The sequence below is a fragment of the Canis lupus genome, chromosome 27, assembly GCF_011100685.1.
Source record: "Canis lupus familiaris isolate Mischka breed German Shepherd chromosome 27, alternate assembly UU_Cfam_GSD_1.0, whole genome shotgun sequence".
In the NCBI taxonomy this organism is placed as follows: domain Eukaryota; kingdom Metazoa; phylum Chordata; class Mammalia; order Carnivora; family Canidae; genus Canis; species Canis lupus.
The window spans coordinates 37,960,714-37,984,307 of record NC_049248.1 but is presented as its reverse complement, the minus strand read 5'-3'; the positions used below and the strand labels follow the sequence as shown (position 1 = coordinate 37,984,307).

Below are 23,594 nucleotides of genomic sequence, written 5' to 3'. Positions count from 1 at the left end.
AATCTGTTAACAAAATACTAACATTATAGCTTCAGTCTGAACACAAAAAAAATTGCAAAGAAATCTGTACCTCTACTTAGCAGGTTTGTTGTTTGTAGTGGTACAGGTATAACAGTTCTGAAACTATACTCTGTGTATTACAGATCTGACAAGATGAGTAAATATGCTGGTGTTAGAACTACAGTTCTCAATGCAGAAGAAGGAAGATACATCCACGGTATGGAAGAAGGCAAGAAGAAATTTGTGTGGATTTGTAGCCAGAGGTATCAGTATATACAGCATTGTGATTTTTAACCTATGTATGTTTATGTTTAAAATAAACTTCCTAGCTCTTACTCTGAAAGAGCCTGGAAGAAAGACAACTCAACAACAATTAGTACACCTACCAACAAGACGTTGGTTTCTGTATACCATTCCACACTAAAAAAAAAAGAAAAAGAAAAACCACAACCTAGGGCACTCCTTGGGAGAAATAGATGATGCGAGAGATGGGTAAGCAAAACACAAGTTGACCCTGGAAGGTCTTGTCAGAAAACACAGAAGAGCTTAAATATGAGGACATGTTAAAGACATAGGAGCCAGCTTGAAAGGGCTCCTACTGGCCAAATTTAAGCAGCAATAATTGATACTAATCCACTGTATAAAATAAAGATAGAATAAATAATAAGAACGAAAATATTTTCCTTATCATAGATTGCTAACTAAGAAATGCAGAAGGAATGATAAAGTTAGAAAACAAGCGCTGCATGTCATTATAATTAACTGATTCAGGCAAGAATCATCAATGAATGTTAAAATTATTGGGTAAAAGTATAATGATGAGCAAGATATTTATATGCTTTCAAAATATCCCCACAGGTTAATAATTAATTACAAAAGAGAAAATGCAAACTTTACAGCAGAGAATCCAGGAGGATACCACCTTAAACCAAAGTTAACATCAACAATAGGACAAAGTGACATTTGGCCTCCTGCCAAAAATACCTAACCTAAATCAAATCCTGAAAAACCATCAGACAAATCCAAATTTTATAGTACAGTTGGCCTGTACTGCTCAAAAAACAGTAATATCATGAAAGGCTGAAAAACTTGGAGATATAACTAAATATAATACAAGATCATGGACTTGTGGGGGTGGGTATGATTGCTAAAAAAGACATCTTTGGGACAACTGGCAAAATTTGAATAAAGTCTATATATAATACAGATAATATGATTGTATCCATGTTAAGTTTTCTCAATGTGATAATTATACTGTTGCTACATTAAGAGAATGTTTTATTCTTAATATATACTCGTATTTAGAAGTAAACAGCACTATACCTATAACAATATCAAATGATTACACAACAGTAATAATACGGTCTGTATATATACATACCATCACATATAAAGACAAAACTACAAAGCAAATGTGGCAAAATATACCAGTATAAATGAGGTGTGAACAAGAATTCACGTTATAGTAAAAAAAAAAAAAAAAAAAAAAAAAAATTTCAACAATTTCTAAAAAAGAAAACATAGCAAGGAAGGAAAATGATTAGGTTTAGTATTTCTCACAGATTATTTTTTTTTAATTTTAGTTATTTATGCATGAGAGAAGCAGAGACATAGGCAGAGGGAGAAGCAGGCGGCTTGCTACAGGGAACCCGATGCAGGACTTGATCCCAGGACGCCAGGATCACGATCTGAGCCAAAAGCAGATGCTCAACCGCTGAGCCACACAGGTGTTCCTCTCACACAGATTTTTTTTACTACCAGGCTGAACTAATGAATTGCAATGTGGAGCTACCTGGAAAAACGACTCAAATTCAGAGGTTTGACTTTTTAAAGGTATAAACTAAAGATCATACCAAACCACTTAAGCACATTTCACCTATTACTTGGGGGTACACTTGGAGGTACATACAGCCTGCTAAGGTAGGGACTTCTGTTTATGAAGTACAAAGTGGTCCTATCTGAGTTCCAGTATGGTGAAAATTCACTTAAAGTATGATCAACCTGGGCATTATTACTGATGATTTTAAATTTAGCTCCTTCTCTAAAATACCGGAAGTTAGGTATTTTCTACATAGAGCCCTAACTTATGGCCTCTTCTTTGTCCTATTTTAAAAAGTGAATGTTCCTATTCACCTCATGTATGTTTCTATTAACTTTTTATTCATTTAAAATTAGCCAATGGCCTAGGAGAGGAACAAAATAAAATTTCATCTGAAAACACTTCACCACGAAAGATACGTTAGAATTACAGAATAAAAATAATCTTTGTGCACAGAGCAGTTGACCCCTGAACACTGTAAGTAAGAAATTAACCAAGAACAACAGTAAGAACTAAGAAAGGCTAGAATCAGATACCTGCCATATTTCATAATAAGACGTATACTCAAACAATAGATTCTTATACAACTTTATTTAAATCCTGCTCCATAAGAAAGCAACATTTTATTTTGGCCCCACTAAATGGTAAGGAAAAAAATCATCTACTGATAGAAACCAAAGATGAACATACCAAGAACGTGGAATATCCCTGAAGATATGTTAAAACTGTGGATAATGATGGGTGATAAATAAGATGATGCTTTGCTAAAGCAAGGGAATCTCTAGGGAAGGAAACAGAAAGGCAAAGGGGGGAAAAGTGTGCTCTGAAAATATATTTTAAAAAATGTTTTCTAACTGGCCATTATGGTTGACACTTGAGACTGAAAGTTGGATATAACCTACAGCCTTTTTCATTTTTTTTTTTTTTAAGAAGTAGCCCATATGCTCCAAAAGAGTTTGAATGGTGTAAAGAATTTTTTTTCTAAGTGCTATTTTTTCTAAGATTAAATAACAGCAATTACTTCTGAAATTTGAAATGATAAAAATAAAATCTCACATATGAAAATGGTTTGTAAAATGAAAACAGTACATTAAAAAACAAGTTACTGTTGATGTTGTTATTTGTATAGGAACTTATGCCATATAAGTTTACTCCCCTCAGCAGTACTGGGACCAATCGATAAAATCCTCACAAAGTGGAAAAGCATTCAATAAATTCAATAAAACAAATGGCATCTCATTTGGGATGAATATCACAAAGTCCTGCACAGGGGAAAAAACAACAACAACAACAACAACAACAAACCACCTAGATACTGAGGAAAACGTAATTACTTTTTAAAATCCAAATTACACAAAATACAGTTAGGATAAGTTTGAATTGGTTAATTCATGTGCCCTTTTATTCCCCTTAACTGAAGTGGAGCCCTTGTTAGCTTCTCTGGAGTCCAGAGACAAAGTATAGGGTGTGGTCCAAGCTCTGCTTAGAGATGACAGGTGCAGCTTAAGCAGGTGCCCCAGACCAGATGTCACCCAGAGGTTTTGTTCTGGATGTAACCCTGGCCAATATATTGATGCCAAGTTAAACTGGTTATCTCAGCAACTAAGTTAGTTTCATTACAGTACTTAGATCAGCTGTTCTCAAACTTCAGCACACTCTAAGAGTCACCCATGGCACACTTTTTAAAAATACAGACTATTACTATTTAAAACCACTGATCAATCTTAGCACCACTAAAATGGGACAACATAAACATTGTATGTCTCATGATTTGATGAAAAGCACAGCACTACATATAAAGTATGCCTAAAATACTGAAGTTGAATGTTACCAAGCTTTAAATCTAACTATCAATTTTCAGGAAATAAATACAGGGGATAGTGGAACAAGTTAACTGACACTAGAAGGAAGCAACGAACCAAATCCAGAATTTGGTGCAGCCTGAAGAACAAATGACCCCATTTACTTCAACAAATCAATGGCATAATAGGAAAAGAAAAAGGGAACTGTTAAGAGACTACTGAGATAAAGCAGCCAAAACAACAGATTCAGCCGCACCGCAAAATCTCTTGCAATAAGATGGGGTGGACCCTGTAAACGCTGACTTAGATACTAATAATTTATGGATCTATCATTTTGGGGCAACAATTCAGAATGTTGACAGCTACTGCTAGAGATCACCAAAAGACTGCAGTACCAGCAACAGGTTATTACAATATACTTAGTTAACAGAGTATTTACCTTGTAGAAATGAATTAATTTCCATCTCACAACATAATGAATATACAAAAGACATTTCTTTATATTTAGAAACAGAAAAATACATGTTAGACCCTGATGTTAGTAACAAAATTCTTGGAAAGCTTAGTGAAATTCACAGATAATCTGAACAGTACTGAGAGTGACATTTGCTCTAAACCATTTTTTTAATTCTAGGTCCCCCAGAAGGATAGGTAACCAAAAACAATTATCAATTGGCATATATGCATTTTTGCGCACTTCTGAATAAACAGAATCAATCTGCCTATTTTCTTTAGTTCTATTATGGATAAACTGTACTAACCATATTATTTAAATTTATTTCAAATTCACAATGCTTTTGCTTTTCATAAAAATTATGCTTTTAACTTCAAGCCATAAAATATTTGAAGATAATCTTTAATGCTAACATCTCCATTTTTAACTCCAGTAAGTTTGGTCCTTAAAACAATATTTACTTCTAAACAGCTTTTCCTAACGTCAAAATTGATGATACGACTTATCAATTTTTAAAGTCATAGAATTGAAGCAAATATAAATTTTTAACAGGACTATCACTATATTTTAACAAAAGTAGTATTATTCCATAAAATAATGTGATCAATAATTCTGCTATAATTCTTTAAAGAACCTTGCATAAACAGAAATTGTTTTAAAAATTTAAATATAAATACCCTCTTTAAAAAAAGCCTTCAGTTAGAACAACGGACAACAGCAGAAATAAAGGGCAATTACTTGCTTTTTTTTTGGGGGGGGGGTGTTGCTGATTCAAACAAGAATCTTAAGCTAAAACAAGACTAAGTGGTCAAATAAAATCAATCATTAATTCCTTTGTCATAAAGAATATCAAGCTACTATAGGAACACTGCCTAAGACTTAAAAATCTTTATCATGGACTTTTTTTTTTTTTTTTTTTTGGTCTTCTGTCCTTCATCACGTTGTAGTTTAAATAATAGAAAAAAAATATTGTTATGTATCTACAAGGACAGCTTTCTCCATTCCAGACTAAGGCCACTGCTTATCTTACAGGTTCAATTTTTCTTCTTCCATCTGGACTGCAATATTTCTTTACCTTTCTTTTACTAGCAATGAACACAAGATAATTTTAATGTCCTTTTATTTCAAACAAATATTTAACAAGTATTACCAAGTAATTTTGCACAGCCATTGATAAGGACGTGAAAATGGTAACTCCTAAATATTTACGTTTATATTTATATATATCTCTCTATAAATACACATAATTACCTCTCATTTCTCATTTCCTCATAATTTTCCACATTTAAAATTTCTCTTCCTTAAGCCTCATTTCTTCGGTCTAGATCAGAGTTTCCCAAACTATGCTCTACAGAACTTAATAAGTGTTCCTCAAACATGGGGTTTCACACCACACTACTGCGATCTGTGGTAGCATTTGAGAAACACCATTTACTATGGGTAGGCAGAAGAATGTAATAAATCGTGTTTCTCCAAGCTGTCTAGAGAATCCACATGCACATTAACAATATAAAGTCTCTGGAAGTCCTGCAATAAAGTAACCCAAGTTTAGCTTTACTGCTCAAATTCATTTGGCCCTTTTTCAAGGAAACATATTGACATTTCAAGAGAACAAGTACTTCATAAAGCACAAATTGGGAATTTCTACACTAATTGATCCTAAATACCAAAGAGTATGGTGATAACGGGTGGTGGCAGATCAAAGAAGTGGAGACAGAGAAAATCCCTCTCACTCTGCCCCATGTGTCCTCTAATTCCCAATTCAGACAAATCCTATTTTTGCCAGTAAACTTCAGTAAGATCTATACCACTCTGGAAAATGCCCAGTAAGTAGACTTTACCAAATATTAATAAAAGCTCTAAACACTTCACTTAAAAATATGTACTGAGTGAGTACCTGCTTGTAGACTAACGCGACTAAATTCCAATGAATTAAAATGTTTGTTCTTCATTCCTTTTCCAACTTCCATTATCATTCAGTTTGACAATAAAAATGATTCACAGTAGTGATATGCTTTTCTAGCAAAGTTACAGTGGATTTCCCACACGACCAACTACGAAAATACTCCACAACAGAGTACAGGTAGGATTATAAAAGAGTGCTCCTATTTAGAAACAGACATTTTTAGTTAACTGCTAAGGCAGAAAATGTGAAATGTTAAGAAACGCAAATATTTTTGGGAGTTACTACGGTTCAGTTTCTAGTTGGTATACTCGGTAAAATACGTGTATCTTCGGTGAACGAACTATTTTGGTGTTAGATTTCTTTCTATTTTGTGGCAAATTTAAGCTGTTTAAACATGATTTCTAAGACACAACATTAACCCAGCCAAGTGCTGATCAGTCTTTCAACCTTCTCTGCATTCTACTCCTCCTTTCAACATGTCTGCATGCCCTTTAAAATGTAACAGAATATCCAAAGAGATCAAAATCAAGTTTGTTCAAAATGAAAGGATACAGTTTATAAGATTAAATGTAAAATGCATATTTGAATAATTTATTTAAATACAGTTATCCTTCCAATCTCCATATTACTTTTATTTTTCTTCCTTGAATAAAGCAAGCAGTGTCTGCTTAACAATTCTATTTGGCAAGTCACAAAGTCAGCGTACTACTTTATATATCACAATTGTGAAGCATTCATTCACTGAACGTCAAGTGATTCATAGAACGTTTTCTCTTAAAAGAGGTGATCTACATGGTGTACACCAACTAGAGAACACAAGTGTATTCATTCTATTTACTGACAAATGTAAACTCTTTCTATTGGTATAATTTAAGGGAGGGCTTTATTCACCAAGGGGGAAAAAACAGAATAAATTCACAATGCAATTAAAAATTCACTCTGGTGGATACAATGCTATGATTAAGTGGCCAACTTTTCTAAAGGTAAGTACGTGTAAAAAAAAAAAAAAATCATTTAATATTATAATAATATCACTAGTACATAGTTTTGTACCACAAGTTTTTTAAGGTCCAAAATATTTCACCTCCTTACCAAAAACTCAAGTTTTATAATAGAAACATCAAGTTAACCTTGACTACTGTTGGCGTAAGCTACAGCAAAATTCTTCAACTAAGTATTTGAAATATTTACATAAATCTTCATACCAAAGCTTCAAATTTTTAACAGAAATAGAGGGGCAAATTGTCCCCCAATCTTTGCACCAAAACAGAAAATTAGAAACAAAACAAAACAAAATAAAAATTCATGGAGTAAATACAGAACACATCATGTATAGCTATACATTCCTATCAGGCATACATTTAACCATTTGTAACTTACAACCATATTTTAATTTAAAATCATTTGTGACTAACTGAATTCATAACAGACTAAGTATTACAGAACATGTGTCAGGAACACAACTTTTCTGTCCAGTTAACAAGTGCCCCTAAAGCCATTTAGATTTTTTTCTACACTTTTAATTTCTCCAACTACGAAATGTAGAAAATATTACCTTATCTTGTTATACTTAAAGGGATATTCTAGTAATAAACATTTGTGGAAGAAATGGAGATGTAGAGGCCAAGAAACGAACTAAGTGAAAACAAAATATATGGACATCACAGAGGATTAATACCCAATTTTTAAATAGAGTACTTTTTACCCGTTACTTGTAGGTACTAACGTTTAAACCATCACCTGCTGATGCCTAAACAAATAATCAATCACATTTTCAATTTCAGACTGAGGAATTTTTACACGCAATCTACAACTGAATAAATGTATGCTTGATACAATCAAGCAAAGTTTTGGCAGACCACTAAACTCAAGTCTCTACGTTCAATGACTGTCTGTGTTTGTATCCAAACGAATACAGAACTATTAGAATATATACACGGCCAGCATACTAGTTTGCTCCTCTTTATTTACATGTCTGTAATACCATGAAGATGTAATCACATCTTCATACTGGCCATACTAAGCTAACAGCCATCCATCCAATTAATAAAATTACAGAGGAATGTCAGCAAATATTAAACTTACAGAGTAAATGAGAATTGATATGTAATAGCAATCTTACAATAAGTCAAATGAAAAAGCGGTCCTTATTTAAAAAAAAAAAATTATTCTACCTGTGATTTAGAAAACACAATGCGCTATCTACTCATCAGAAACCATGATATTCAGTTTGATACATCAGAGAGGGAACTCACAAAGTCACTCAATTACTATTTCTTACTCTGAAGAGGCACTCTTAAGGTTAAGTAAGAGAATTACTGTGAAAGCTTGGCATCCTGTCTGCCAGTTAAGATTTTTCAGAGGAAGGTGTAAAACCCAGCATAATACATGTCCTCTAATTGTGCAATATTACACCACCATGGAAAAAAAAAATCTTCCAAGGTTGGTAGTACCCAATTTTTGACCAGCATATTTCTCTTGTATTTCTTTACAAGCCATGCAAATCTTCACATGGCTTTATTTTCCAAAACAAATGCTTCAACTTTTTTCCTAGTAGCCTAGCTACAACCCTACAAAAACAAACCTGGAGAGTGACATATGGAGGAAAAACAAGTTTAGCTAAGGACATAGTTCAAAAAGCAGCTTCTAATGGGAGCGTAAAGCTCAAATTGATCTGAGAACAATGTAAAGAGTTGCAAACAACCCTGAAGCTATATAGTTGAAAATAGTACTTATAAGTATAATCAGTGAATGATATCATCTCAGAAATCACAACTGGAAAAACAGTATTTATGTGACTTGTAAAAAAACAAAAAAACAAAAAAACAAAAAAAAACTAGAGTTCTAGACATTTAATTGATTATGCTAAAACCCTCTTAGTATGCGTGCAATTTCTTCAGTATAACACACATCTCCTGAATCATATGTATCTTTCAGTACCTTCCGGATATTAAATTTCAATCATCAGTCAACCCAATAAGGCATAACTTTAAACTGTGTTTAAAACAGTTTAAAATCCAAATAGTTCAAACTGGTTGCCAGAAAACCAAGACCTGTATAAATAATATTCCTCTCAATGTTATAAATGGAAATGTACAAATGAATATCACCACAAATATAAAATTCTCCACTTCTCACCACATTACCAAATCAGCAGTTTGGGGGGTGAATTTCACTTTGTTTTTTTTTTTGTTTTGTTTTGTTTTAGACCTTTATTTAAAAATGTACTCTGCCACACACTGCCATCACACACACACATCAGAACAGATAACAACTAGCCATATTTAATATTTTCGAGACTTCTGTGTAACTCAGTAACTACCCACAAAGTTCTGTGAACTCTTCAGCTTCAAGCCTGAAGTCAATCTAAGATAGCCAATAGAAAGTACACCTGGGCAATTACCGCATTTCCTACTTCAGAAAGCTGAACTTAACACAGCATATCTACATTTGGGTATTGCATTTGGAGCAATGATAAATGCCAAACTCAAACTATGTAGAAGGTACATTAACTAAAAAAAAAAAAAAAAAAAAAAAAAGGCTATCCCTTTTTTATATCCCTTAATGGTATCATTATTAAACAGCAATAAATACGAAGAGCACCCTCTGAGTTTTAAATCACCACCACCACCTAAAGACCCTCTATGAGTAAGCAAGCATTAAAAATAAAAGATGACCTCATAATAGGTTACAATATGAAAATATTCTTAGCAGAAAAAGGAAAAAATAAAGCTTAATCAGAAAATACAATATCTAAAGCGTACCACACATCAACTAAGAAACTTACTTTGTCAAAGACTGTCAAAAAAGGAGGGAGAGAATGAAAGAAAATCCAAATCATAGTATTCCATTTCATAGTATCCTTAATCTTCCTACATATATAATAATCCTTCTGAACGTTTTTAAGTCACTCAAAAATCCCAAAGAACTTATTCTAAAAAGAATCCTGGTCACCTAAGGCACCAAACATGCTATGCTGTGTGTAAATATTCTACTGAAAAACTACTCTGTTACACGGTTCCATGCAAGAGGTATCATTTTTGTTTTGTTTGAGAATCTTAAAGTGAGGATTTTAAAAGGCAAAGGAGTTTCCGAAGCCAAGCAAAAATTTTCCCAGGGGATACAAAGTTTCATTAACTATCTTAACTCTTTTACTAAGCATCACCTCTCTGCCCCTCCGTGGATATCAACCAATCAATAACAATGTCACAAAAGAACGTTTACCAAGATGGGAGGTGGGGTGTCACCTGTAATGATCCCGTATGAAAAATGTAAACAGTCCTAAAATAGGCGAGGAAAACTTTCACCTTCCTATACAACCTCACTTTATGGATATTTGATGTTTGTCGGACTGAAAAGATGAAGACAAGTTTAGAAACTGGTGTGCAAGGTTTGTTTGGGGGGAGTGGGGGGCTTATCCCTACCACCACCACCAAAAAACAAACAAACAAACAACAACAACAACAACAACAAAAAAAACACCCACAAATCTCCCCTTGAGTCCCTCAGTTCCAAATACTGTGCAAGAGTCACTACTACTCACCGCAAGTAATACTGTTTTAAAGCAAAGGCAGCGTTAGAACAACTTCTGGGAAAGTTGAACTCTTCAACAATTTCTCCCCACTGATTCTTCTCAGAAACCTGTTAAAAACACAGCCACACTTGTCTGAGAGTGCACCGTCCAGGGAGACTGCAGCCTAACCGTGAAATAAATACCCATTCTACAGAGATCTGAGGATACACCACCTCGGGCATCAGTGGGTGTTTGGGATCGATCCGTGAGGAGAACTAAGCAAGGGAGTGTGTGTGTGGGGGGGGGGGGGGCTCGAATCACTGTGTTTTCACCCGAGAGCCCTGTATTTAATAGCACTTGTTTTGTTTGGGGGGGGGGGGGGCGGCGGCGGCGGGGGGCCCGGGAGGGGGTGTGTGGGGGAGACTGGTGGGTTTGTTTTGTTTTTGAAGCCCGGACAATAACCAATCGCAAGTCCCTCTGTCGCCCCCTTTTAAATCTCAACGCGGTCCGTTTACACTAAAAAAAAAAAAAAAAAAAAGTTCAAAAGGATCAATACTGTTCCGGACAGCGACGTCGGCGGGTTCCGGGGGGGGGGCCGGGCCCGGGGCCGCTCCCGATCCCTCTCCCACATCTCTCCATCTCCATAGGCCCTTCTTTGAGGCCTACAGCTTCTGCCTAGCCTTGAAGCCTAAGATGGCTATTTGGAGACAGGTCCTGGTTTCTTTTGTTAGCCGTATAAACCGAGGGCGACGGGGCCGAGGCTGTGCCCCCGGCCGCCGGGATCATTTGGCGGCCGATTATCGATGTGAAACCTGCCCGCGCTAATTTTGAGTTGCACGAAAACTGCTCTCAGAGTCTGTGTGTCTCTGTGTCTCCGCCTGTGCTAGAGCGGCAGCCGCGGCGGAGCCGACTCGCGAGCGAGCGGGCGGGCGGGCGCGCGGGCGGGCGGGCGGGCGGGCGGGCGCGGGGCGGCGGGGCTCGGCCGGGCGGCGGGGCTCGGGCGGGCGCCCCCTGCACGCCCGCGCTCCCCGCCGCGGCGCTCGGACCCCGCCGGGCCGGCCGGCCGGGCGGGCGGGCGGGCGGGCGGCGGGCAGGGCGCGAGCCGGCGCCGGGCCGCCCGCCCGCCCGAGCCCCGCCGCCCCGCCGCGCGCACGCGAGCCACCAGGCCAAAAAAACAGCCCCGCCGCCCGGCCGCCTCCGTGCCACCGGCTGCGAGCGCCGAGAACGCCTTTTGCCCCCGCGGGCCACCGGGCCCCCCCCGCCCCGGGCCCCGAGCGCCCACTCCGGGGTCAAAGGAGACTTTTCGGAGCAGGCCAGCGAGAGGGAAATACGAATTAAAACTTCCACTCACCTTCGCGAATCCGCCTAAAGTAGTGACTCTGGTGTAGAGACCGTGAAGATCCAGCTCCTTCCCACCCACCGCAGGGATTTTTTTAAAAGGCGACCTGCGGGAGAGGAGACGAGAGAGAGAGAGAGAGAGAGAGAGGAGAGGAGAGCGAGAGGAGAGCGAGAGAGAGCGAGAGAGAGAGAGAAAGCCCCGCACTTGTCAGCCGGGACCCCGCGCCCGGCCCGGGCGGGAGAGCCCCGTTCGCCCCGGCTCGCCCCGGCGCTGCCCCCCCGGCTCTGCGCTCACCCTCTGCTGTGGTGGAACTGCCGCAGCTCGTCCAGGAAAGCGAGTCCCTTTCTCCGCTCGTCCGGAGGCGCCTTCCCCGTCGAGTTTGCCATTATTTTTGCAAAGGAGGTTTCAAAAAAAACCCGGATCGGCGTCTTAAAAGCGGCCCCCGCTCCCCGCGCGTCCTACCAGAGCCCGGAGCCCATTCCTCGGCCGGCGGCGGCGGCGGGGCTCAGTCATGGGCCGGCGGTGGCGGCGGCGGCGGCGGCGGCGGCGGCGGCGGCGGCGGCGGCGGCGCAGGGAGGGAGGGAGGGAGGGGGAGGAGGAGGAGGAGGAGGGGAAGGAGGGAGCCGGAGGCCGGGGGGAGAGGAGGGAAGGAGGGAGGGGAATTTCTAAAAAAGTTTAAAGAAATCGGAGCGAAACTAGAGGGGCAGGCGACTGCCGGATCGGCGCGAAGCCGCGGGGCGAGCGCGGCCCCCACCCCTTCCTTCCCTCCCTCCCTCCCTCCCTCCCCGCGGCCCGGCTCTCGCCCGCCTCTCAGCGCCGCCGGCCCAGGCGGCTCGGCCTGCGGACGCGATTCAACATGGGGCTGCTGCCGGGGGCGCGCGGGCGGGCGAGGGGCCGGGCGAGCCGACGGTGAGCGGCCGGAGGCCCGGAGTTTCGGCGGCGGCGGCGGCGGCGGCGGCGGGGCTGGGGCAGGCGGGGCTGGGGGTGGGGAGGGGGAGGTCTGTGTGGTGGTTTGTGGAGAGAGGGGTGACAGCGTGTATTCCGGCCGCGGCTCCGCGGGGCCCTCGCACACATTCACGCGCGGCCTGGGCCGCGGCGGCCGGGGCGTCCCCGGGCAGAAAGCACCGGCGGCGGCCGAGCCGCTGCGCGCCGCCCGCCCGCTTCCTTCCCCGCCAGCCTCGCTCTCTGCCGCCGCCGCCAGCGCCGCCGCCGCCGCCGCCGCCGCCGCCGCCACGGCCGGGCAGCCAGCGCCGCACAGCGACCCCCGAGGGCCGGCCGCGGCACTGCGCCCGGCTCCACACCGCCCCGGCAGCTCCTCGCGGGGAACAATAGACTCGGCTCGCCGGGCTTAGGGTTCATCTGCAATGTGCCGCACATTTCACACGCACACAAAGCCGGCGGAAAGGGGGGCGGCGCGGGGAAACGGCCACTACCGGTTGTTCCAGGGTTAGGGGTGGAGGCGATGTTCGCGTCCCCGGCCCGGCTGTTGCCAGGGCCGCCCCGGGGTCCCCGCCGGCCCCGCAGCACCCAGCACCGGCCTGGCGCTCGGCGGGCAAGGGAAGCTCCGAGGGGCAGCTCCTGCCGCTACGCATCCTTCACGGATCCGAATAAAGTCCTTTTTTTTTTTTTTTTTTTTTTGAGGGTCTAAGGGAATCGGCGTTTCCGAGCCTTGTGCTAGTATTTTGGGGCCTGATTAGCACATTTTCCATGAATTATCCACAAACTAACTTGAGCGAACTGGAAATCAAATACGATGGGAACTGTGTGTGTGTGTGTGTGTGTGTGTGTGTGTGTGTGTGTCCTAGTTCTCCTGGAAATACACGGATGCCCACGTCGTCTTGCCTCTCTGGTCGCTTTCACCTATCAAACTAGATTATTTTATGCTGAGTTATGCAAAAACAGTAATTAAACCGGCTCGGGAGCCAACCTTCTGAACTTGGACGATAATTAACGTTTTATATTTTCGCGTTAAGGTGCCTTCAAGATAGATGCGCTTATAAATACATAGCAAGACCTGGTGCCCCCTTGCTTCCAAACGTCTCAAAAGCCATCCCCGTGTTAAAAAAAAAAAAAGAAAACGCTGAAGGTTAATAAGAAAAAGGCTGCTTAAAGGGAGGCTAATCAGCTCAACAAATACTCCCACCTAAGTTTGCATTTACAAGGGGGTGTCGGCTCCTCGCCACGAATGGTAATGAGGCTTCGCTGTAACGGGAGGCGTCTCCTCATTCCCATTTTAGCGATGGCCACTACGGGCAAAGTCACCGAGTAACCCCAAGGTCACAGGCTTATAAAGGTCTGGAGGATGATCATTTCAGGTAGTGGTTCCAATGGGAACATTTATTCGGCGGTGGTGGGGGAATAAAAAAAAAAAAAATTATGTAATACAGCCCAGCGTGCTTCCGGTGCTCACTCTAGGAAACGGATTTATTTCCCAAGTAAAGTTTGTGTCTTCAACGGGGATTGGAATGAGGCTGTGGCTAGGAAGTTCCTGACACCCGAGGGCCAGTGAGTGTCACGGAAGCCGGGGAAAGGCGGAGACCCGGCTGGGGGAGTGGAGGAGCCGGGCCCGGGCTGGCTGGGGGGGCGGGGGGGAGGGAGGGAGGGAGGGAGGGGGCGGGGTAGGAGGGAGGCCAGGTCATCTGTCCCTTCCCCCCACCGGTCCTCTTAGGGGTGGTGGAGATGTGGGCCGCAGAGCTGCGTGGCCGGGGCTGTGCGGATTCCCTAAACGCCGCACTTGCGCACAGCCCCTTACGTAACTGTCAGCGCCGGGGATTCCCTAGAGGGGGTCATTCTATTCAACCATTACACACACCCCGGGCCGCTGCCGCCGCGCCGCCGCCGCCGCCTCACAAAATGGCGGCGCCCATAGAGGAGACAGCGGCCGCCTCCTCGGCCCCATTTTGTGGGAGGCGAGAGATCTGTCAACATGGAATACCTCGGCTGAGGATGCAATCGGAGTTTGGAGATTCTGCTCAAGGGCTGGAGCCGAGGGGAAACGAGTTTCCGCGTTCGACGGAAAATGTCCGCGACGTCTCTTCCCTCCACGCTTTTTGTTTTGTTTTGTTTTTACTATTTTCATTGTCTCGAAGGAAGCGCCAGCAGCCGCCGGGGTAACTGTAACTAAGGGGAGAAGGGAGAGCGGCGGCCGGCTGCTCGGGGCACTTGCCGCCGCCGCGGCTCGGCAGCTCCGGCGCGGCCCGGCCCGTCCCGCCATGTCGTCCCGGAGCGTCGCCTGCGCCGCTCGGCCCGCCGCGAGGGGCCGGGGCCGGGGCCGGGGCGACGCGCGACGGCAGCGGCCGCCTCCGTCTCCGCCTCAGCCGCGCCACTCGTGCCGCGAGACTTTCCGGTAGTTTGGAGACGCCGGAGCCCGCGGCAGCGTCGGTCGCCCGTGTGGGAGTCGCGGGCTCGGGGCGCTCGCGGCCGGCCGGGGGCCGGGGAGCCGGGGAGCCGCGGGGTCGGACGGCGGCGACGCCCGCAGCCCCGGCCCGGACGCCGGTCGCGCCCCGGTCGCGCCCCGGCCCCGGCCCCGGCCCCGGGCCGCTGCTGAGGGGGCCGGCCTGGGAACCGAGGCGCGGACGCGGAGATACAGCTCGGCCGGTCGGGATGTAGGTCTGTGCGTTCCTAGTGTCTCCGGTTCTCCGGCGTTGGGACATCTTCCCTAGTATCCCGGTGTGCGGTGGGCAGAGCTGTTTGGTCTTCTTTCGTAGGGAAGCGCGGAGTGGAAGGATGACCTTTTTCTTTCTTTTTTTTTTTTTTTTTTTTCATTTTTCATTTTTTTAGATTTTTTTATTTTTTATTTTTCAGGGGGAGGTTGCCACTTGGAAGCCACAGTTTGCTGTCTGTCAGTCTGTGTTTGTGCGTACACACACATGCCTGTGCAATAGTGTGTCTTACTTTTAGGAACTAATTTCTAAGGGTAAAGACCTGGAAGGTGATACTAACGTTTTAATGCCCTTTAGGAAAAGAAAAAAAAAAAAAAAAAAAAAAAGAAGAAGAAAGATGTGATCTGTCACTGGAGAGTTGACTCTGGAAAAAACAAAACAAAAAGCCTTTTCTGAAGAGAAGCTGTCCTCTTCAAAATGGAGTCCTGAAGTATATCTAAATGAATAGAATTTAAATTCATGACACTTTGGATATGCTCTAGTCGGAGAAGAAAAAAAGAAAAAAACATAAAATTTGAGGGACGGATTACTACAACTTCTCCAGAACTAGAAAAATGTAAGGCAAGAGTAAGCTCTTAAGGGTATTTGCTTTAAGAGGAGTGCATAGGTTTTAAAAGAAGAGGAGATACAGCTGATGAAACTTAAGTGTTTTGGGAATTTATTGCAAATTTTTTTTTTTTTTTTTTTTTTTTTTTTTTTTACAGCTGCAGCGGTCATTTGTATTTCCGTGAGTGTTTTGTTTTGTTTTGTCGAAGTGTTTTATTTATGTTGAGTTTGACCCTCGTATTTACTCTCGAGGGCAGAACTGCGTTTTCCTGCAGGCTGTGCCCCCATCACCAGGTTCCATGCCCCAGGCCCTGCCGCACCCAATTGCTACTCCTGGCGTGTGGATCACCAAGATACAGCTTCTGGCACTGTCTGTTCCTGCTGATGTTCTTTTTATTTAATAAATGTAGTTACCACGAAATCAGTCTGTATCTCTTGCAAGAATACCGCATCTTAGAACCCAAGAGGCCCAGGGAATGTTTTTTTTGTGGGACTGCATGCATGCACTACGAGTAACCCTGGCGGGTAGTATTACGTCCCTTCGAACCGTACTGCATTTCCTATAGTGGGCAGCATAGAGCCTGTGGATCCTGGAAAACCATGTCCCACAAGTGCCAACAGTCTGACAACGTTCTCTAGTTTGGTGATATAAATAAAATGTACTTCATCGTTTTCAAGCATTAATAGAAATCATTCCTATAAAAATTACCAGTGACCATGGAAATTGCTGAAATTCAGTTTGTGTAGTTTACTGTTCTGGTGAGAAATATTGACAAGACCTTTTGATGTGGAAAAAAAAAAAATGGAAAAGTAAGTGTGGTTTTTAATAGTAACTGCAAAGCCAGAACATCATAATTGGAGGTTTCTGTTATTCAATGTGCATCTCTGAGTCTTATGGTCAGTTTTAATATTATTTAGTCAAGAAATAGTGATGTTTAAAAGCCCCTCAGTAAACTTAAAAAAAAAAAAATAAACCAAATTTCAAATCAAGCATGTCAGGTTATAAAATTACAACAACTGGAACAGACTTAATTGAGGAATTGGTACAGGGATTTACTGGAGAAATTTTTGGATATTAAGTTACTCAACGGTTTAAAAGAACTGGTTAAACTGGGTATTGAATTTTCATTTTTATTTCTTTAATGATCTTAAGAAAGGTATTGTTGTTAAGAAGAGAATGCTTTCACCTCTTGCTGCTCTTGCCTGTGTCTCCTGCTGTACTTTTCTATGTAATTTGTCTTATTTCAGCCTTTGATTACAATATAATATCACAGATAAGGCCTTTTTCCTCAGATAGTGACTCTGGGAATAGTAGTAACTAAGCTTTTTTAAAAAAGTGAGGACATAGTTTATTCTAATGCAGATTAAGGCACTTGTAAAGTTAGATGTTCTGAATCTGCAACTAACCGAGATTGGAGTGATTTGTCCCTAAGAATCTGATAAATTTCGGGGAATTTCTTTGTTATAGTTTCTTTTCAATAGATATTAAAGGCTATGCTTTGTGCATAATCTAGTGGAATTTGTTTTTAAAAAAAGATAATTTTCAGCCAATGAAGACTTTTTAATAAGACTTAAGAAATCATCTTTTAGCCAATTACAGTGTTCTTTTGAGAGACATCCCTGACTGTGCTTTTGACAGGGAGTTGTTCTCATTAATTGTTTAGGTCAGTTACCTAATCTTGAATTTTTAAGATTTTTATGGGTTTAAGGTGCTACATTTGTGCATTATTCATTTTATCTAATTTGATCACTGAAAAGAACAGTAGGCCCCAAATATCCTGTGCTCTTTATAAAGTGTCACAGTTTATAGTAGCTTAACACTTGGTTTTTTATAGCATTTAATCACTTGTGAAAACTATAAGAGCATAAACATAAATACTTATTTTTACCAGTGCAGATCACTGAATAAATTTTTATTGATTGCCTATTTTGGGCAAAAGGTAGGAGGGAGGAATTGGGAAATTGACTTGAGCCTCTAGGAAATTAGAATACTCTAGTACTACATTTTTCTTAACTGCTAGCTTTAAAAGATTATAATGAACTATTCAGACCATAGGGTTCTTAATTTTTAATACTTAAGCAGGATATTTAGCATAGAGTTAAATTCAAAATTCTAGTTAGAATAGAGACATTTAGATATAATTAGGTACAAATAGCATTACGTTACTGTTAGGATCAATGTAAGATTGGTGTTACTCCAAGTGCTGTAAAAATATTAAAAACAGCATTTAAATTACATTCTTTGAAAACTCAGATCCACAAAAAATATGATTCCAGTAATTAACTTTTTAATTATGGGAAAAGCAAAGGAGTGTAAAAAATATACTACTGAGCAAACGAACAGGAATTGTTTTAATGAAATTTGATTTTCTGTTTCAATTTTTTGGTACATTGACTCTTCTGACATTGCACTTTGCTATTAATTTAAAAAAATTAAACTCCAAAGACACATTAATTCAGTATTTAATGCAGATTTAATTCTTGACTAGCTGTAAAGCTTAAAGAGTTGGCAGTCTTGTTGGTGAAACAATAAAATAGGAATTAAGCCAAAATGCAAAACTATGTAATAATTAGGTTTCATAAATATATATGCAGGTTTTCTTTTGTAGCTATATGAATCAGAGTAGTAGTGACTTAATAGTTTATTTAGTTTTTTTTCTCTGAAAATATGCCACCAACTACATTTCAAAATTGCAAGTCAACCAAGGCCAGTATAAATTCTAGTATATAGAATTTAAAAATAGTCTAAAAAAATAAAAATAGTCTAGAATAATCTGTGATAATGCACTTGAGAAATACTTATAATCTGTTCTTTGGGGGTATAAAATAACTGACTTACTATTTTAGGGGTAACTACAATGCTTGCAGGTACTTTAAACAAAGATGAAAATTTTAAGAGTGTTGTACTATATCTTATAACCAAATTTCCTTCTTATTAATAATAGTTGTATTAAGCAGTTAGCCATCAGTCATTATTGATAGCCTAAATAAGTATAAGTGTAGGTCCTGTTCTAACATCTAGTAATTTTAAGTACATTGAAAGATAGATTGCCTCGCGGTTAACTGGGGGTTAAACGATGTCCTCTTCTTTTGGAAACTGAGAAGAAGCTTCCCACTCTTTAGGAAATGCAGGAATTTGCTCTCTTCCCACTGAATTAAATCCGTCTTTGACATGTCATTTGCAAACCTCAATAGTTTTTCTACCCCATTAAAGTTGGGGCCACCAAAAATAGTAATGATATCAGACTGCACCACTCTGCATGGGCTTGTGCTCACTATAGATACTCTCCTCCCTACCTTATCCTTGTTCTCAATGATAGTTTTTAAAGAAACTTGGAATATTACTCTTAGTATATTCCTAAACCAGGTAAGAGAGAGTTAACTTGTGGTCTATATATGGTGTTCAGAGAGTCCACTAACCCAATGAAACAATGTGTTTATTCAGTTCTTCTAGGGAAAGGGTCTCAGCAGGCTTGGGCATCTTAAAGGGCCCTGTGATCCCAAAAAGCTAAACTTATATTTGCTAAGGACAAGTAATCAGTTTAGAGGATCACCTCAGGCACTGCTTTTTATTTTGTGTGGGAGCCTCAAGGGAAAGCCATTTTGAAACATTAGTTAAGGAATACCATTATAGTTCATCAAATTATAAAAATTAGAGCAAATGAGGGGTGCTTGAGTTGGCTCAGGAGGTTGAATGTCTGACTCTTGATCTAGGCTCAGGGTCATGAGTTCTGCTCTACATTGGGCTTCACGCTAGGTGTAGAGCCTACTTTAAAAAAAAATTACAGCAAACAAGCAAATGTTTCTAAAAAAACTAGATTTTTAAATGACGTGTAATTAAATGCACTTAACCACCTTTCTTCATTCCTTGCCAATGAACATCCTCTACTGAAAATTTATAGATAAGAAATTAAGTCAATTCAAAATGGGCCTCAAATATAATTCTTCAACTAACTAATAGGGAATGTCTAAGGATATATATGCATTTATTATAATTGCACGCATAGGAGTGTGTGCTTTGTGTTCCTGGGTGACATTGATCAGAATGTTTATAATGGCCTGGCCAGGTCACACTGCAATAATCTTCCTGTTCTCCACTGTGCTTACTTGGTCTATTCCTCTTTGCCGCAGTTTCTGAGGAATGTGCCTAGGAGTAGGCCCAGACCTTGCTTTTGTAGAGATCTGTCAACAGGGGTACTTTATCTCACAGCAGGTTCTTGCAGCTTATCTGTGGGCTCAGTGTATGATAATTGGAACTTCAAGGATACTAGTCTGACTGCAGTTCATCACAACCTTTTTTAAAAATGCTAAACTACTTGAGTAGCATATTCTGAATTGTTCAATGGATATTAGAAATATATTATTTCTCTGCCCTTTTTTGTTTATAGATCTTTATATGCATAATTCTTGTTATTTAAATCGAATTCCCTGCATCATCTGTGAGGGTGGGGGAAGGGTACCATCTCATCATCTTTTATATCTACATTAACAGTATGATTTTGGCCCACTCCCTACTGAACCAAAGGGAAAGGGCATATTTGAGAGAAAACATGTGCTTTACTCAGACTCCAATAATTAGGCTGATGCACTTGATTTATGTTACACATTGAGCTCATTCTTAAAAGGTAAACATTTTACAGTGTGCCTCCTGGCTCACAAATCAGTGCTTTTTTTTTTTTTTTTTCTACTAAACACTCCTTCTGTCTTGCTAATAAAATCCAATTTCCAGAGTCATAGTTAGTTGCTAAGCAAATATGCATAAAACCATAAATTTATCTGAATCATTTATTATTTAAAGAGTAGTATATAAAAGTTTAAACAGAAGTCATTGATCAGTGAAAGTGACAGAAAATAAGCAAAATAAAAATAGAATTATGGTAGAATAAGCTAAAAGACCTTACTTTAGGGAAAACTGAGCTCAAAAATGAGGTGTGGGGCTTCTTAGGCAATACTTTATCTTAAATTAGAATCTATAGGAATCCCCTTATCACTTATTCTTAGATTTTCTTTGCCAATGTGCGCTACTTGTTTATTAACCAGGTATAACATTTGAAATGAGTCTTTTAAGACTACAACTTCTATAACATATTTATAAATGTCACTGCTACATATGGACTAACAGTTTTAACCTTATTGCAATACCTTGTACAATTTTTGTAACTGCTAAAGGCCCTATAAAAGGCTAACAGCCCATGTAAATAGTTCTCAATCTGGTACAGATTGGCAAATTCTCTCTGACATAGCTTGAATTGCCAGGAATGTTGTGACATCATTCCTTGCCAATGAACATACATCCTTTCTTTGCTGGTGAAGGTGAAATCTGAGCCAAGTCATTCTGTAGGACCTAGTACAATGGCCATCCTCTGAGCAGATTTAGAGAAGCAGTCTTATTGCTCTCTTATCTTAATAATTTGTTATCTTTCTGAGATTGTGTATAACCTCACTTGGAATGCTATTTCCTTAAACCATTGTGCTTCACAGATGTGAATATTTCCCACTGGGAAATGTTGGAAGATACAAAGCCAGGCCAAATGTGTATGACCATGAGTGTGCATGAGTTTGACAAATGAAATACATATCTTTAAAAGTATCATGCTCTTTTCTTTAAAGTCACAATTTAAAGCTGGTGGTTTTGGTGTGCCTGGGTGGTTCAGTTGATTAAATGTCTGACTCTTGATTTCGGCTCGAGTCATGATCTCAGGGTTGTGGGATTGAGCCCCACATTGGGCTCCACGCTTAGCGTGAAGTCTGTCTCTCTTCCCTCTTCTCTTCCCCCCCCCACCCCGCCCCCAACCGCTCATGTGTGTATACGCTCTCAAATAAAATCTTTACAAAGTAAAATAAAGCTGGAGGTTTCACTCAGGGTCAAAATGACAGGTCGCATACTTGCTTGCTTATTTATTTATAAAGAACAACAGCATGTTTGAACAACATGTTTAGATTTAATTTCTTTTCATGAGACTGCTTTTTTTAAAATAAGTGTACTAGACACATAGTTTCAGCTGTACAACTTAGTAGTGATTTGATGAATTTATATATTATGCTGTGTTCACCATAACATGTAGCATTTTTTTAAAAATAGTCCAGAATAAGCTGTATAAGAATTAAGGGACATCAGTTGCTTAATGTAAGGCAGGTACCTCCATATTTTCCCACAAATTTTATCATGATAAAAGAGTGCCATATTCTGAACTTTAAAGGAGGCTTTTACTTCTAGGTATTCAAACATTTGCACACATTATTCAGGTAGAAGATGGTGGTAGTGTAAGAGTTTCTCCCTTAATGTTTTGGTTATTTGAGAACAAACCCAACATTTAAGGAATGTATTGTTACTGTATCTTTTGAGTTTCTACAGCCAAAAATATAAGAGCAATAACTAGGTACAGGTCTATTATTTTTAGAAAAGTTCGTTTTATTCAGTCTTTGATAAGAAACCCTCCTTGCCTTTAATTGAGATTCAATAAACCACAAAGCTCAAAAAGGGTGGTACAGCAAGTTGCCACCCTCACAGTGTTTGCTAGGTGTCATCCACTTATTGTTCTAGTGGTGGTCATTTGGCAGTTTTTGATGAAAGATTAGTGATCCTGGTTTCTCTGTGTTGCCTGCCGGGTCTCAAGTAAGAATTTATTTTCCAAGAAGAAAAATGATTAAATAGATGGAAAGATTTTCAGAACAGTAAATTTTACTGAAAAGTTATATAGTGTTTGGACTCAGTTCAGAAGTGTCCAAGACCAAACCTCAAAGCATGAAAGCAAAGGTTGGGCTATACTTCAGGGGGACAAGTTATAATCTAGTTAAGACCCATCAAATGAAGTCAGAGGCAAAACTTTGCTATTGACATTGCCTGTCGGCAAGTTAGTGCTATCTTCTGGAGATTTTAGTTATTTCATGATGAATTCTCTTGAAACAGGTCTGGAAGGTTTTTTTAGAATTGTCTGACATCCGAAGTTGAATTTTCCTGACCAGAAGAGAGCAGGGTTAGGATAGAAGGCTATCTAGATAGATAGACCCAGCACTACCAGGAGTTACCTGTAAGCTGCTGCTACTAGTCCAGTGCCTTAAGTAGGAAGCATTCAAGAAACTTTCTTCTATACATTGTATCTTTAGGAAACTAAAAATTAATAAGAAATCTTTTGATGGGTGACATAATGATCTTCTTAAAACATAGATCCAAGACAGGAGACTTTGAACCTGACAAATAGGAATATTTTAAAAGGCTCCCTTAGGTGAGGTTCGGGTTACATCTTCCACTAAGGAACCTAGAAGGAGATAAGGTGGTAAGTACCTGGAAATCTCATAGGCCATTAAGATTTTATGAGGTGTTTTGTTTTGTTTGATTTTATGAGTTTAAAAAAGAAATCCAATCTGGTTGCTGAGGACTTCTTAAAAATGGCTAGTATACCTGGCCACTTTGATTGTTTTATAAGTTTCTTTTACACTCTATTAGAAAAAGTATATTTCCTGATTATTACTAGACAGAATGACACTGCTGGGCTTTAGCAACAGACTTGCCAACAGTCATTATGTCAGCTCTTGCATATAAGTGTGTTTCT

At 40.6% G+C, this 23,594-nt stretch overlaps 1 protein-coding gene and 1 long non-coding RNA gene across 3 annotated transcripts in view; one reads left to right on the top strand and one right to left on the bottom strand.

Annotated features, from left to right (window-relative positions):
* ARID2 (AT-rich interaction domain 2) overlaps window positions 1-12,370 on the bottom strand; it is a 169,148-nt gene extending 156,778 nt beyond the window's left edge. For both annotated transcript variants that reach the window (XM_038577417.1, XM_038577418.1), the window contains exons 1-3: window positions 12,128-12,370; window positions 11,846-11,939; window positions 10,525-10,622 (exon numbers count right to left, since the gene is read on the bottom strand). In XM_038577417.1, coding sequence (XP_038433345.1) covers window positions 10,525-10,622; window positions 11,846-11,939; window positions 12,128-12,219 — 284 coding nt within the window. In that variant the 5' untranslated portion in view covers window positions 12,220-12,370. The remainder of the gene's footprint in view (window positions 1-10,524; window positions 10,623-11,845; window positions 11,940-12,127) is intronic.
* A 2,969-nt stretch (window positions 12,371-15,339) lies between these two features.
* LOC102155300 lies at window positions 15,340-21,718 on the top strand. Its single transcript, XR_005380073.1, has 2 exons — window positions 15,340-16,051; window positions 16,200-21,718. It is a non-coding gene; the product is annotated as an uncharacterized LOC102155300 (long non-coding RNA).
* The last annotated feature ends 1,876 nt before the right edge of the window (window positions 21,719-23,594 follow it).